At 35.4% G+C, this 15,683-nt stretch overlaps 2 protein-coding genes across 4 annotated transcripts in view; both read left to right on the top strand.

Moving 5' to 3' along the window:
* The first annotated feature begins 324 nt into the window (after positions 1-324).
* On the top strand, positions 325-7,240 carry LOC119068222 (methylthioribose-1-phosphate isomerase). 3 transcript variants are annotated; one of them, XM_037171718.1, is made up of 7 exons: positions 325-469; positions 1,622-1,818; positions 3,343-3,578; positions 3,666-3,821; positions 6,451-6,503; positions 6,572-6,937; positions 7,006-7,240. In XM_037171718.1, exons 2-7 carry the CDS (start codon positions 1,687-1,689, stop codon positions 7,140-7,142), a joined length of 1,080 nt encoding a protein of 359 aa, XP_037027613.1. In that variant the 5' UTR covers positions 325-469; positions 1,622-1,686; the 3' UTR covers positions 7,143-7,240. The 3 variants fall into 3 exon arrangements, with proteins under 3 accessions (XP_037027613.1, XP_037027615.1, XP_037027614.1); XM_037171720.1 differs by having other exon boundaries at positions 355-587; XM_037171719.1 differs by lacking the exon at positions 325-469 and adding an exon at positions 604-857.
* Positions 7,241-13,756: 6,516 nt separating this feature from the next.
* LOC119068220 (phosphoinositide 3-kinase adapter protein 1) overlaps positions 13,757-15,683 on the top strand; it is a 34,499-nt gene continuing 32,572 nt past the window's right edge. Inside the window, exon 1 of the mRNA XM_037171716.1 lies at positions 13,757-14,293. The gene's annotated coding sequence lies outside the window, so the exon portion shown is untranslated. The remainder of the gene's footprint in view (positions 14,294-15,683) is intronic.

The following is a 15,683-nucleotide window of genomic DNA, read 5'->3' as shown; positions in this document are numbered from 1 at the left end:
CATGGGAAAAGTTTTCATACAAAATAGTACTATATTTGGAAGCTGTCATTTTAAGCACGTTTGCTTGAAGTGCATTGGGTCGGTCGAGAAATTCTGGAATTTTATCCCAAGACATGAAAAAAGGTTTAGTGGTATAGCTGTTTGATTTTTGACTGTTTTTGACGACTTTTCGTCCTGAATTTTTTCTTCTCTAACGTCTAGTCGTTATTATGCTTTAACAAAGAACTTAATTTTCTTATCTTATTGGCGCCGCGGCAATATACTGCCGGCTGTACGAACTTATTCAACCGGTTCAACGTGAACGATTATGAAGTGGTGTTATGTTTATATTTTTTTTCCTCTCCTAAAACTATATATGCTTGTCAAATCGTGCTCAAAAGCAAAGGTTGTCCGTGCAGATATATTTTCTTAGTTTCGTTCATAAAACCGTTGTTTGTTGACGTAAACATATCGACAACGAATTCAGTCGGTAAATAAATGTTATTTTTATAAAATTTTACATTTGAATTTCTATTAATAAACGATTTGCTCAAAAGTTTAATTGACTGATGTGTGTACGTACCTATCTACTGTGTACACCGAAAAATGTAAATAGTTCGAATAAATTTGCTATTGTGATAGGCCGTGAAACGTTCATGCAAAATATTCGACAAATTCGGTTTTAAGAGTGGAAATTTATATCGCTGTTACAATTTAATGTGATTCCAATCCAATTAAGTGCCGATAAGAATGTGTGTCTTGACCACGCACTAATTTTTGAGTAAAAATTCTTTGAATGCACAGACAAATCTTAAATGCAGGAAATGTATTTTGGTTTCTGTCGGTTCAAATGCGTTAGGTTAATTAGTAGATTAGCAGTGAGTGGTTTTTGTTTTTCTGTTTCGGATGGTGGTAATCGTCCGACCGTAAATTTTAAACAACACACACACTTTGATCTTCTCATTTTCACCAGAACGAAAAACAGTGAAAGTGAATTCTCGTCATTTGAGGCACTGTATGTGAGAGAGTGGCAATTAAAGTATCTGATGAGTCACAATGTGCAATCAGAACGTTCTCTGTAGCATGACAGATTTGGACTTGAATTTAGTTTCTTGAATGTCACATCGTTTCTCTATGAATTAATGGACATAATTTGTTCCGGTCAATACTTTACGTTCAAAGTTCAAGTACCATTCCTAACATTCTTCAGTAAGGAACACTCAAAATCTCAAATAATGGAAATGATAATCCTGACGAGCAATTTGTTGATACAAGGCCGAGGGCAAGGTCGTCAAATCATTCAAGAGCCAAATTTCTATTATTGGGTCAGTCGAGATGAAGTTTACATTTTCCTATATCCCGGACGAAAAGTTGTTAACTGAAGTAGACTGACCCCATATGTCTCTATTCGATAAGGAAACAACAAATTGTTAGACATTTTCTGATCTATAGAAGTGTACTTGCACTTCACGACAATATGAAGCTGTAGCGTAGCTTCTTTGCGGTGTATTGAGAAAACAATTATTGGTTTAACTAATGACGTTACTGCCCTTGTCTTCTACTCGGGATACAAACTTTCCACCCGTCACAGAACATTAGTCCAGAGTAATTCAAAGCCGTTTTTCTTTTCTTCTATTTTTAGAGACGATAGAGACGATTGTTTTTGATAAAATTTTTGTTTTGCAAAACTCAAAAAATTAATTGAAAATGAGTCTCGAGTCCATCAAATACAGTACCGGAAATTTGGAAATATTGGACCAACTTCTGTTGCCCGTCCAATCGAAATATGTGGCCGTAAAAGGGGTCGAGGATGGATGGAAAGTCATCAATAAAATGCAGGTGTGTAAATGAAATTGCGTTGCATTCTAAAAACCAAAAAATTTAGGTCCGAATATGCCACAAAAATTCTACTCGAAAAATTATATATCAGAAAACCATTTCATTATCTCTTCTCCGAAGAAATCAAATGGATAGGAATGTGGTTGTAGGTTTTTTTCATATATTATAATATCCGAGTTGTGTTCAACAAAGATAAATGGCTGTTTACAATTGGTTTTAGAGAGGAAAAATTACATTAATTTTAAACCACAACTTTGTTAACAATTCTATTGATAAGGAGAAACTTATCATCTCTTTTCGTAAAGCAGAAATTATTGTCACGGTTGTTAAGTTAAAAATATTACACACTGAAATGACAGTGGTGTAGTCGGCATTAGAAAGAGGAAAAAAACAACAACAACAACAAAAACTCTTTATCTGTATACAGATTATTTGAAGATGTTCAGGCCTTTTTAACATACTCAACGTGTATTGCACGTGTTTTGGTATATTGCTTGGATGTTTATTTTTGGATTCGGCTGAAGTAAATTTGTGATAACGAAAATTCGCAATTAACTGGCGCGAAAGTGGTGGGCGCTATCGTTTTGATTATGATCAGGTAGAACGGTCAGGGACTAATTTTAATTTAAAACCGGAAATGGTCCAGATCGTGAGCGTGAGAGAAAGTTTTCTTCTTTTTCACTAATTGTGAATCACAGGTCAGGTTTTAGAATGTGCAAAAATGTGTGTACAAATCAACAGATTAATACATAAGTTCATTACGTAACTGCTTGTAAATTTGCTGTTTAGGCAAGTGGTGATTTTCGCGATGAGTCAAAGAAGAGCGGAGGAATCACAAAGGCCAAAATAATATCTTACATGCCAACGAAGTAGAGTTCGCCTTGCTTTTAGATACCATGTAAAAAAATGTCTTAGCAATTCAACCACATCGATCCATGATATTTATCACTCCATTCATTCCACACAATCTTTCAATCTGATTTTCCTGGTTACACGAAACAATAAAAGAGAAATTCAAAAAATAGGCCCTGACCAAGTTTAGTTAATTTGTCAAAAAAAAAATCTCCCAACATAATCAGTTCAACTCAATGGTATAAAAAACAACTAAAAAGGCAGTAAAAGCAACGAAGGGGACTGTTTAGAATTTTCCTTTGCTAGGGAGGGAAAATGGACTTTCCCTCCTTCGTAAAGGAAAACGTCATACTACACGCGGGAAATAATTTGATAAGCCCTTGGACACTTTTACACTGGATACGAAATATCAAATTCCTTCCCTTTTATAGTAATATACTATAATTCCATTAAAATAGGCCCTGCCCTGACCCATGTACCAGATGACATTATTCGTTCATCGATTAATGAAAATTGCCATGAAAAAATGTCCATGTCCTCTTCTCTACACCACGTTCCCATTGTATGACATTTGGAGGTGTATGGGATCGGGTGATGCCAACGAAAATCAGACAACAACCAGCAATAAAAAAACAAACTTCAAATTTCGATACAATTCAGCGTATATTTTAGGTACGTGGTGCACCTGCGATAGCCATTGTTGGATGTCTGTCATTGGCAGTTGAAATTTACCCGGAGACATTTGATTCAAAGAAGTCACTGCGACAAGAAATCGAAGGAAAATTAAACTACTTGGTATCGGCAAGGCCAACAGCTGTAAATATGAAAATAGCAGCGGATGAATTAATGGCCTTAGCTAATAATTTATCGAAAAATGATGAGATTAGCGTCGATGAGATGAAGCAAAAGTAAATTTCATTTTTTGTGTGTTGGCACGCATTTCGGTTTGACCGCTGTGGTGGATAACGGTTTTCTGTTTGATATACTTTTTTTAGATTTTTACAATCGACAGAAGATATGCTACAGAAAGACATTGCCGATAATATGATGATTGGTACCAATGGTGCAAATGCAATTTTGGCTGATGTCACAGGTGATGGTCCAATTAGATTACTTACACATTGCAATACGGGATCACTGGCAACGGCTGGGTAATGAATTTTGTGTTAATTTTCTGTCGTTAAAAAAGTTTTCATTTGATGACCATTGACCATTATAATACGCCGTCCTATCTAGAGACTCAAACGAAATTCTATTATTGATTCATTTCTGACGTTCGGTGCATTAGTACTACTCTAAGGGTTTGAAATATTGAATTCCAGTTTTTGAATGCTATGTTGTCCGTTCAAACTACCACACTCAAATTTATAAAAGGTGAACGATAAAAATGATTGATGTTCAAGCCTCGAAAGAGTGGCAGAACAATTTGGGCACATCTTTACGTTTTCCTTCCGGGTGCGAGAGGTCATCGGGCAGACCAACAATACATACGGACAACTAAATCCTGGTTTCATTGAAGTCAGTGAACTTTAATATTGGGTGGCCAAGAATTGAGATGTGTCTAACCTTGCGTGTACATTGAATCTGCTACTTCTTTGGATGTGTTTCACAAGAAGAAGAAAATTATTTGACCAAATCGGCTAAGCATTTATCCTGAATAGGAGAACAAAACAGAGCTCTCTTGTCGTGTCTAGAGGTTAACTGATTTTTTTTTGTACTACTTTTTTGTAACTTTTTGTAAAATCAGGAGCGCGTGCAACCTTCTTATGAATAGCACACATTTCCGAAAATTTGAATCGCAAAATAAAATACTCAATTCCTTCAACGACTCTAATTCATCTAAAAATGAAATCAATTTCACCAAACACTCACCGCACACACGCTTCAAAAAAAAAAAACGAACGAACGACCGACCGGATCATTTTTAATTACCGCAAAATATTATCTCACTTTCAAAACTCATAAATCACTCACATTAACAATATCATCGCAAAGTTTGAAAATTTTGGATACTTTTCAAGTATTTGAAAGCGATTTAGTTTTTACTAATTTTCTCATCTGTTGATGTTACCAAGATACTATTATACAGTACTCATGTACATTCACGGTGCATTATTATTATTGTTGTCGCATTTCGCTGAAATAATGAAACAATTTTAGATTCTGTGTACATCACTGATATGTTGTCTTACATAATTCAAATTAATAAGATTCAATTTGCATTCATGACATTTTCATAATTAATTGGTTTGTCAACAATATATTTTGCCGCGATGCATTCTCAATCTACACTCAGTGTGTAGTGTATTGGGTTGGGTATACATGATAACTGTGTGATGTTCGAAATTAATGGGATTGTATTAACGGGATGATATCTTACGTAGATCGATTCAACTGTTTCGCAACTTAATTAAGATTGATTGGTGTACTTGAAAAATTTTAAACAACAAAAAATTTGCGCCCATTTTTGATTTGAAGCGTAAAGAACGAAAGAAAAAGAACGAATTAATTATTGGCGCATGGTATTCGAATTCATTTCGCGGTGCATAATCTACAATGTCCATCAATGTTTAAAGAAAATAATGTTGATCTGCAAATAGCATCAAAATAGACGCAAAGTATTAAATCTTATTAATTGAAATGTTTTATTTGGGATCGTTTGCGTTTGAAAACTTTCAAAAAACTAATTCCGAGTTAGATCGAAATCGTTATTCAAGGCTTTGCACACTTTTGTTGGTATTACACCACAAAGAAATCATTGAATTTCCCAGAAATATTAGAGAATCGTAAGGCTTAAGGACTTATTTTATGGTCAAGACATTCTTTGAATCCACTTATCACCATGAAGCCACTATGGTGCATTTTTGACAATTGATAAAGACAAACGATAGGACGGTGTTCATTTTTCGTTAGTTGGTCAAAAATGTACTGTCATTGCTGCCTTTGAAGTCACTGTCATTTTTTAAACGTATCTGGGCTGATGTAATTTTTGGGTTTTTAGCACTAGCACCATCAGCACCTCTCGAGGGCAACTCTATGCTTACGATTCCTTATAAATTTGGGAATAAATCTCGGCCGATGTATAGACGACATTATTTGTTTTTAAAAGCCCGAACTGAGACTACCGCAAACTTTGAATTCAAATTTATTTTAATTTGATTATCAATTGGTCATCATCCATACAATTCTTTTATTTTCCAGATTTTTCACGTTACCCATCTTCTTAGATCCTTTTTCAATACAATCAGGATTTCAAGTAACACTGCACTCTCTCCAACCCTTGGAGACGAATAGTTGTAAAGGCAATAGACAATAATTTGTCCAAAAAAATCTCCGAGTGGTCTCCGAGTAAAATCTAATGTTCACTTGTTTCCGGTCAGTGCTAGGATGCTATGCAAGATTTCTGACACCTTTAGACTTTTGAGAAAAATAATGTCATCTGCTTCAACACAGTGTTGCTAGAAAAGATAGTTGTCTTATAATGGCGGCTGAGTGTGTAACCTTACATTCAAGCGTAAAATTCATGATTGATTCCAAATGATTCCGAACTCGTAGACCTCTTTTGAACGTCCGCAATACCGAGAACTTTTCGCTTATTGTCACTGTCGAGAAGCGAAACCAATTTTACCCGACTATGACTTGACTAATAGTCAACGACTATGCTCATAATCTTTCCATTTACTATGACAAGTTCTCGTTATTTATCTCCAATATGAGTAAAAATAGTTTTATAAACGCTTTAGCTACGAATGTTAACTAATTTCATAAAATTAATTACAGATATGGTACGGCTCTGGGAGTAGTTCGTAAAGTTCATGAACTAAAACGTCTCGGTAAGCTAGCTTAGAACACTAGTTGTAATAAAAAATCTAGAAAATTACACAAATTTCTCCTTTTCAAGAGCACATTTACTGTACCGAAACGCGACCATATAATCAAGGTGCTCGATTGACAGCATACGAACTGGTTCATGACAAACTTCCAGCAACTCTAGTGCTAGATAGTATGGTTGCAGCGTTGCTTCGATCGAGAAACATTGCTGCTGTGGTTGTTGGTGCAGACAGAGTAGCAGCCAATGGTGACACGGCGAACAAAATTGGAACATATCAAATAGCCGTTATAGCTCGCCATCATAACGTTCCATTTTATATTGCGGCACCATTGACGTCAATTGATCTAACTATAGCCAGCGGAGACCATATTATTATAGAAAAGCGACCGGATCGCGAAATGACACATGTCGGTGAACATAGAATTGCCGCACCAGGTGATATATCATGCGAAATGTACATTGGAAATTCGTTTAATTGTTGAATTGATTTTAATCGTGAACAGGGATCGGTTGTTGGAATCCAGCTTTCGACGTAACGCCAGCTGAATTGATTACTGGTATCATTACGGAAAAGGGTGTTTTCAAACCAGCTGAATTGTGCGATCGTGTGAAGGAAATCATTGCTTCGACGAATACATGAAGGCTTATGGTCTGTGTAACATCGAGTAAATTGTAAAATCAAAAATTGTAAAGGGAAAAAGTAATTCAAAATTTCTAGAGAAATGAACTCGTTCTGTAGATTTTGAAATTTCATTAAAAATAATTTATATTTTTGCACAAAGAAAAAATCGAAGGAGAGAAAATTTTATTTTATCGATGCGAGATGGTTAAATAAGTAAGGCTCTTATCGATCTTCTGGTCTCCTCAGTTCTGCTGTGACTGTCGCTTCATGAATCTTACATCTTAACAGAATAAACAACAAGTGAATGAAGAGACTAACGTCGCCTTAAGTCGTTATCTAAACTTAGCGATACGATAAGATTTCAAGACGTCACAACGGAAATCGGATTTATTTTCGGGAGAACTTTTTTAAATGTGCCGTGCCTAGAATGGTGTTGGTTCCTAGAAGCCAAAACAAATTTGAAAAAAAAAAAAACATTCTCGACACTGGGGAGATAGTCGAAAACCGAAAAAATGCACGATTCATCTTTAAACAGAAGTATAGTTCTTGCTAGTGTGTAGTGTAGTACTGGTACTTACCTTAATTCCAAAAAAGTGATCCAGTAGCTGTAATTTGCTGCATCAAAAATAATTTTTGATTGAATCGTTTCAGTGGAAGGGAGTGGAGAAATTGGAAGCAGGGAAGCTTTCGTTGCAGATGAATCGCTAAAAGTTCATCGAAATAGTCAAATTTATACCATTAAATTTTCAGCTGCTCATATCTCATTGTGGATGAATTTGAAACCCAATAACATCCGATTTGCCCAAAAGTACATGCAATTAATTTCTCATGACACACCCCATACGAAATTTCACGTTTCATGTAACTGGAGAAATTTTCATTAGACAAGGTCATGTTTTCGGCTTTTGACCCCTCAATGTTTTTTAACCTGTTAAGATCTACTCAGACTGCAAGTCGGCAAGTATAACGAACGCAATAGAGTAAGTATTTGGATTAATAATCGGTTCGCTGGATCAGTAGCTGTGTAGTAAACATTAGTGCTACTCGTTTGTAGAATTAAAGATGAAGTTTTCTGCATCGAAGTCACGTAAGCTTAATTTGATTTTCAGAATTGTTTCTTCTTCACTAAACCAAATAGTTTTGGCAACTTAACAAAACATTTTCAAATGAAGTAGACTTACTCAATCCATTGGATTTCATCGACTTTTATCTATCGTGCGTAGGAGTACCGTCTGCACAACTAATTCTTCCTTTTTACATAAAATCAAAGAAGAAAAGTTCGTTACTCTAAGGCTGCAAATTTGGCTTGCACAATGTTGAAGAGAAATTAATAGGTAGAATCGACCGAAAAGAACACCCAAAAAAATAATATTCAGCACAGCTGAACATTTTCTTTGAAGCGGGACAAGTACAAATGTGTAACATAGCAGTATAGACTTACAACTAAAATGCAATAATATTCAGCTGAGCATCATTCTCATCTATCTTGTACATAGTATAGCTAATAGACAATAGTACTGTTCAACTACCACGAAAAATGTACTGCTATACTGTACAAATTCGGTACAATTGTTAACATAGCAGTACAATGTACATCTTAGCTGCACTTAGTTGGTCAGTATATGCGGAACGTAATGTTCAGCTGTCTTGTAAAACAGTTCTACACAGTTACCACCCTAAAAAAATAATCCGTGAAGAACCGCATTGTTGTGAAAATCTAAGGGGAATAAATTTTTTTCTCCGCCAATAACGGATTTGTTCCACAGTTTTTCCGGCTCTTTTCAATCCCGAAAGTTTTGGATGTCCTCTCACATAACTCGGTGGTTCGCTGATGGTAAATTTTCAAAATCTATAAAATCGTCAATCAGCGGACGTCTCAGTTTCTATGGTGAACGAATAAAACTTGCTGTAGACGATAGAGCGTGAAAAACTATTTAACAAATCCGTTATTAGCGGAGAAAAAATGTTGATAGCGGAGATCGCCGTAGAATATGGGTTTGAAAATGCAGACCTCCGCCAATTGCAATAGTTTTGTATGACCGAGGTAACTGGAGATCAAATTTTTAACACTTTGAGGCGATAGAGAAAGGACCAGTCTAATGCCTGAAACTACGATTTTTTGGAATCTGCGGAATCTGCCCTTCAGTAAAGGTCACAATACGCACAAGAAAAAAATCATATTTTTTACACATATTCTGGGACCTTTTTCTAAAGCTACCATGTTTTACACATTTTCTGATTGTAATGATTCTTTGTCCAATCTTGTCTAGCACACAACGCGCCTTATGCATGTTAAGCCAATAAATCCACATCGAGTTGGAGCAATGTAGAAAATTTTGTTTTATTAACTGGTTACATCCATGGCTATTATAGCATTATAATAATGCTTCATTTTACAATAGTGTAGCTTATTTTGTGGGAACTTTCTAAAATTCCTATTTTTTACGTTGAAATTCCCATTTTTCTGGGAACTTATATAAATTTCATAGTTTTTGCACAATTTCTGGACTGTTTTTCATTTTTTTTTACATTTTCTGGTATATTTTTCTAAAATTCCTATTTTTGCACATTTTTTGGGACTTTTTCTAAAATAGGAATTTTTTGCACATTTTCTGTGAACTCAGTTCATTTTCAACGCACTTCAAGTTAAACTTGGCTGGAATACAGAAGAAACAAGGCATCAGAACAGTCGGAGCGTTTGCTGCGACTTAGCCCCGTACAACCCGTAATCCTATTTCGTCCGCAACCATAATACGTCCGTAGCCCAAATAAGCCCTAATAAACCCTAATACGCCTACAACCCTCTAATGCGTCTGTTACCAAAATGCAAGTCAAGTTGGGCATTGTCAAATTTACTGAAACTGTTCATTTTTAAAATTGCGCATAGCGCAATTACGAAAGCCCGTACGAAGTACCTCTCAAATAAAACCAACAATTTACGACATTATTTTAGAAACCCAAAATTTTTTGCCAACTTTCCATTGGGTATTCAATTACCTCTCAAATGAAACAAAAACTAGCAAAACCGGTTGAGATTTACTCGATTTATGTGCAAAAAGCACTTAGGGCCGAGTAGCGGCCTTAGTCCAAGGGCCCAATTTTGAAACTTTTTTGCCATCATTCTATTCGGCATTCAATTATCTCTCAAATGAAACAAAAACTAGCAAAATCGGTTGAGATTTACTCGATTTATGTGCAAAGAGCACTTAGGGCCGAGTAGCCGCCTTGGTGCAAGGGCCCAAATTTGAAACTTTTTTCGCCATCATTCTATTCGGCATTCAATTATCTCTCAAATGAAACAAAAACTAGCAAAATCGGATGAGATTTACTCGATTTATGTGCAAAAAACACTTAGGGCCGAGTAGCGGCCTTAGTCCAAGGGCCCAAATTTGAAACTTTTTTCGCCACGTTCTTTTCGGTATTCAATTACCTTCCATAAAAAACTAAATCTAGCAAAATCGGATGAGATTTACTCGATTTATGTGCAAAAAACACTTAGGGCCGAGTAGCGGCCTTAGTCCAAGGGCCCAAATTTGAAACTTTTTTCGCCACGTTCTTTTCGGTATTCAATTACCTTCCATAAAAAACTAAATCTAGCAAAATCGGATGAGATTTACTCGATATATGTGCAAAAAACACTTAGGGCCGAGTAACGACCTTTGAGCCCTTCCAACAAGCCCACGTTGCAACTTACCCAAAAACAATGTTCAGCAACTTTGTTCTACTCGTCAATACCTTTCATTTGATATATCACAAGCAGCTATTGCGTGCGTATTTCGGTAGATATCGTCGAAAGACTGAAAAACACCTATAGGGCCCTAGCTCTGGAGGGGCCGACCCTACCATGCCCATTTTCGAACTTGACCTTACTTTTGTCGATACCAATCGGGGAAAAAAAGAATTTTGAAAAAAGGTTGTGATTTACTCAAGCTAGAGGGGTCACGGACGGACGGACGGACGGACGGACGGACGGACGGACGGATGGACGGACGGACGGACGGACGGACATTTTTTTTATTGCGGATTCGTCATCTATGAACATAACCAAATGCTTTGCCCTTACTGTCTGCTTCCAATTCGACGTGTTACAAACGGCATATTAATCTTATAAGCCCCCAGTACTTCGTACGGGGCTAAAAATTGGATTAGGCCAATTTCACGTCGCTATGTGTACGAGCAGTTACTGTAACTCGTCTGGGCTTATGCACTTTAGGCCACCTAATTAGTTTGATTTGCCTATAGACAATAACTCAAACCGGAGCTTATTCTGCCTTATTTTGTCGTTATCGATAACAGATGGCCATTTCTAAAAAATGTGTATAGGGTTGAAGCAGTAAAAGTCGGTCCTATTTATTTATAGGCTGTTTATGTTGCAAAGCATTTTACATGCAAGTGTGGTGAACGTCTATTATGGTCAAAAATATTCGATTCAATTTTCATTCTGTTTGAATTCTCTTTAACAGTTTTAACGTAAACAATTTTTTTTCAATATCAAAAAGTAACAGAGAGGCTGTCAAAATAAATATTTACTTTAGTGGAAATTATCAAAGGACCACCTCCGCTTAAGTGTTACCAAAAAATCTTACATCGTCACGAAACAAAAAGTTAAAAGAAACCAAAAGCGAAATGAAATATTGAAATGTTACAGAAAAAAACTGATGGGTGCCTTACTATCTGAACTCTATGTAATATCTCAAGTGTTTGGAAGATCTCGACAGGTCGTAAAGGTGGACACCTTAAATTAGTCTGCAAAATGTAAACTTAACAAGTAGGTTCCCGACAGTGCCGTGAGTGTGGTCATTAGATAACCGAGGGGTAATAATTATTTTTTTCCCTGATTTTTCCTAGTTTTTCTTTATTTTTTCCCATATTATTCTTGATTTGCTGTGATTTTTTCAGATTTGTGTGTTGTTTCATCCTCATAAAGAACACCAGATCTCAGTCATACTTGACCTGAAGTCCGCTAATCGCTAATAATTCTGCAGAGATAGCATGAACTGAACATGCCTCCGAAACTCTTTGTAAGTTTTCTTTAAAAATTTTAATTTTCACGATGTGCTGGATCATCGGACAATCAGACCATCCAGGTTCAAGCGAAAGGCCATGCTGAAATATTTGTTTAACCGAATGAAATAAAAGATTTATGGATTATACCGGGATACGTTTATACAACGAGGTTTGGTAGATCTTTATAACAAAATATTAGATAAATTGCAGAGTTCTCGATGTTCGTCAAATTTAGTTAATTACGAAAGTCTTCTCAATTTTTGGAAAATCGTGAATTGTTCACAGAACTTAGTCTATAACCAATCCAAATTCAAAGTATCAAATTATTCATCATTTTGACTAATTCCGCCTGGGTAACAAGTTAAATGAAACGTTAAGAGTGATATCGCGAAATCTTCGAACAGCTTTGGGACAAGAGGTCACGGATATTATTAAGTTATAGCTCATTCGATTCGTTGAACTGTTGCGAGTAAAACGTAGTACTACGTTTGGTGAAATTTGTTTTGTTGCAGACGATCCAGGTCATGAAGTAAGGGTCTGCCAAAAGAGCTCCAAAATCATTTTCTTGCGATTAATCGAGGAAAAAATTTTTGAGAAAAAACTTTTTTAGCTAGCCTTGTAGGCCTTGAAGAGACGCACATTTTGAGTATACACACCACCAGGTCCATGTTATTCTGTCGGTGATATCAATGATGCTAGGTGAAAAAATAATGATTTTCCCGAGTCCCTGATCGCCTGCGACTTCTGGGGAAATCCACCCCCAATCCACGAAATTTTATCGCAACAAAATAAATTTCACCAAACGTAGTACTACGTTTTAATCGCAACAGTTCAGCGAATCGAATGAGCTATAAGTAAATAATATCCGTGACCTCTTGTCCCAAAATGTCTGATTTTGTTTGATCCGACTTTTTTCTCTGTGTACTTGAAACATTGGTAGAGTTTGATAAGTAAAAGGAATCAAGGTATTAAACATAAAAGAGTCCCGACGATTTTGTCTTTTTTCTTACATATTGCCACTCTCTCTAAACTTTATAAAATCGGAGTCAAACTTTTATTGTCCTCTCCTACGCCTTTCTTTGAATGGAGCGTCTGTTCTGAATAAAAATTTAATCACATAAATCGTGATCGAATGCTAATCATTCAGAAACGAAATTTTTGTCATACCATTCAAATGACATCATAAATCGTAAATTGCATTATAAAGCGGCTAATCGACAGATCAAAAAAAAAAACGGCGCATCAATCCACGCTTATATTAGTAAATATGAATTTTATTTAAGATAACATGCCATATCTGCTGTGTAGAGCTATATAGTCAATTTTCATTTTTTCCGTGTTTGTTCTACACACAGAAGCACACTAACGGAAAAAAAACGGCCTGTGCACTATGCATAAAATATATACTTCGATACACTGACACTATACATGAATGAATTGAAAACTAACGAAAGAACGAAAAAAAAAACTTCATGTTGATATACACTTGAGAAACAGGCGCATTACTTAACTTCAACATCAATGTATGCATATATCAAGTCGTCAGTTGAAATGAACCCTCCATGAATATATTTGAATATTTGTGTGACTCCTACGCTATGCGCATTGACTCGGGTATTAATAGTATTCGGTGAAATGACTACACATTGGATGACTGTTAACAGAGAGTAAAACACATTTAAATTCATTAGTTAGTTCAGACACTCGGTACGGCCAACATATCACCACACAAAATATAACATAAACGTAAAGTACACGAACAGAGCAAAAAAAAAACACAAAAACACCACCAAATACAATATACGATTTTTAGTCCATAATGTAAAAATGAATAGAATTTATTGTTTATAAGTTAATTGTAAAAGAGAAGAGAAGAAAAACAACGAAGGAAAAAATTATTATTTGTAAATGTTTACATTTTGTGTTGTGCATGTGATTATGTGTTTTTGAGAGTTTTTTTTCTGAGTTTTAGTTTGATGCGTAACTTGTGCCTTTAGTGTTAACGAAAAAAAAGTAAACTAAAAATAGTGTTCCAGTTCAAAGAGTTCTCATTTTCATGAAAAAGGTAAAATTGTAAACAAATCGTGAAAATTTAATAGAAATTAAAGAGCGACGAAATCCGCATAAACGGTAAATCGACAGCAACAAAAGACTGACAACATGTAAGTAACATTTTATTTATTTACAATTAAAAAAAAAATCAAAACAGCAACAAACAACATTGTCTGTCTGTTATCTGTTATCCACAACAATAAAAAATAAATGATGAATTCAGGCTTGTATGTTATTATAAAGAAAAATGTATGTTCAAACAAATGAAGTAAAAGATTTTACATCAAAAGACGAATCGGATTTATCCATTTTTATATTGGAACTCTTATTGCTTCTAAGATGTATGTTCAACGTTTCTAATCTTGTGCATAACACAGTGCATAACGTGTTGTGTTGATGAACAAATGGGCGAAGGTACAAATTTTTTGCCGCACAATCTTTTCTGAAAAGAAATTCCTCGAACTTTCTCATAATTTTAAGGACATTTTCCTTTAAATTTTCAAGTGAATTTTTTTGAATTCTCGGTTCTTCTTCAGAAAGAGAGTTTTTTTCTGCATTTTCTGAGAATTGTTTTCATTCAGATTCTTAAAATGTCTTTGATTTTCTATTTTATCTACGGTTCCTCCATGGTAAGCCAGAACGGTTTTTACTTTATACCACCATCCCAGTCCGCTGAATTATTTGAGTTTTTGAAGTTTCGGGTCATCTGTTTTTACATTGGTACGGCAAAATGGGTGATGTACTTTACCTATTGACGACATGTTAGGACTAATGAAGAAACAGATTTTTAATGTGTATAGGCATCCTGTACGTTGTATTTACATTGTCACATTGTCTGCGATGAGAATGTAAATGAAATTTACATGTTAGGCTTTTCGATGATTTACATGCTATGCGCGATCATTTACATGCTCTGGTCGGAAATTTTTCGATAATTTTGTTTATGTTTTCACTTCTCACAAACCACCAAATTGGAATTTACACAGGCAAAACTCTTTTTTGGTACACGTGCCATCGATACAATTAAGAAAACACTAAAATCACAATTAGGCGGTTCGCCTTCAGCTCACACGCCACAAACATCGCACACATGTATTACTCATTTACATAGGCTCTGCTGTAATCTACTATTAACTAGTAAATGAACGCTTATAATCCAAAGTAACGTTATGTCATCTGTCATCTGTCATCGAAAGCTACGGCCAATGTAAAGAAAAAGCTTTGTCTAATATGGTCTTATATACTAAAAGACATAAACGTAGATCAAAAGACCTGATGATTGTTGTGGTGAAATGTTTGCAGTTAACGAAAGAATAAATTGGTATCCATAAGAAACGTAATACTAAAATTTTGTCGCATTTTTTATTCCAATAAGATCGACATTTGACTTACTTAATCCGTAACTATGATCAGTTAGCGATCATCCTAAGTCATTTGTGTTACAATTACCTAAAGACGGAGTGTCGTGCGAAAGATAATATTTTGTAAATGATACCATCA

This window comes from Bradysia coprophila, assembly GCF_014529535.1.
Source record: "Bradysia coprophila strain Holo2 chromosome X unlocalized genomic scaffold, BU_Bcop_v1 contig_173, whole genome shotgun sequence".
NCBI lineage: Eukaryota > Metazoa > Arthropoda > Insecta > Diptera > Sciaridae > Bradysia > Bradysia coprophila.
This window is presented reverse-complemented; position numbering and strand designations above follow the sequence as displayed.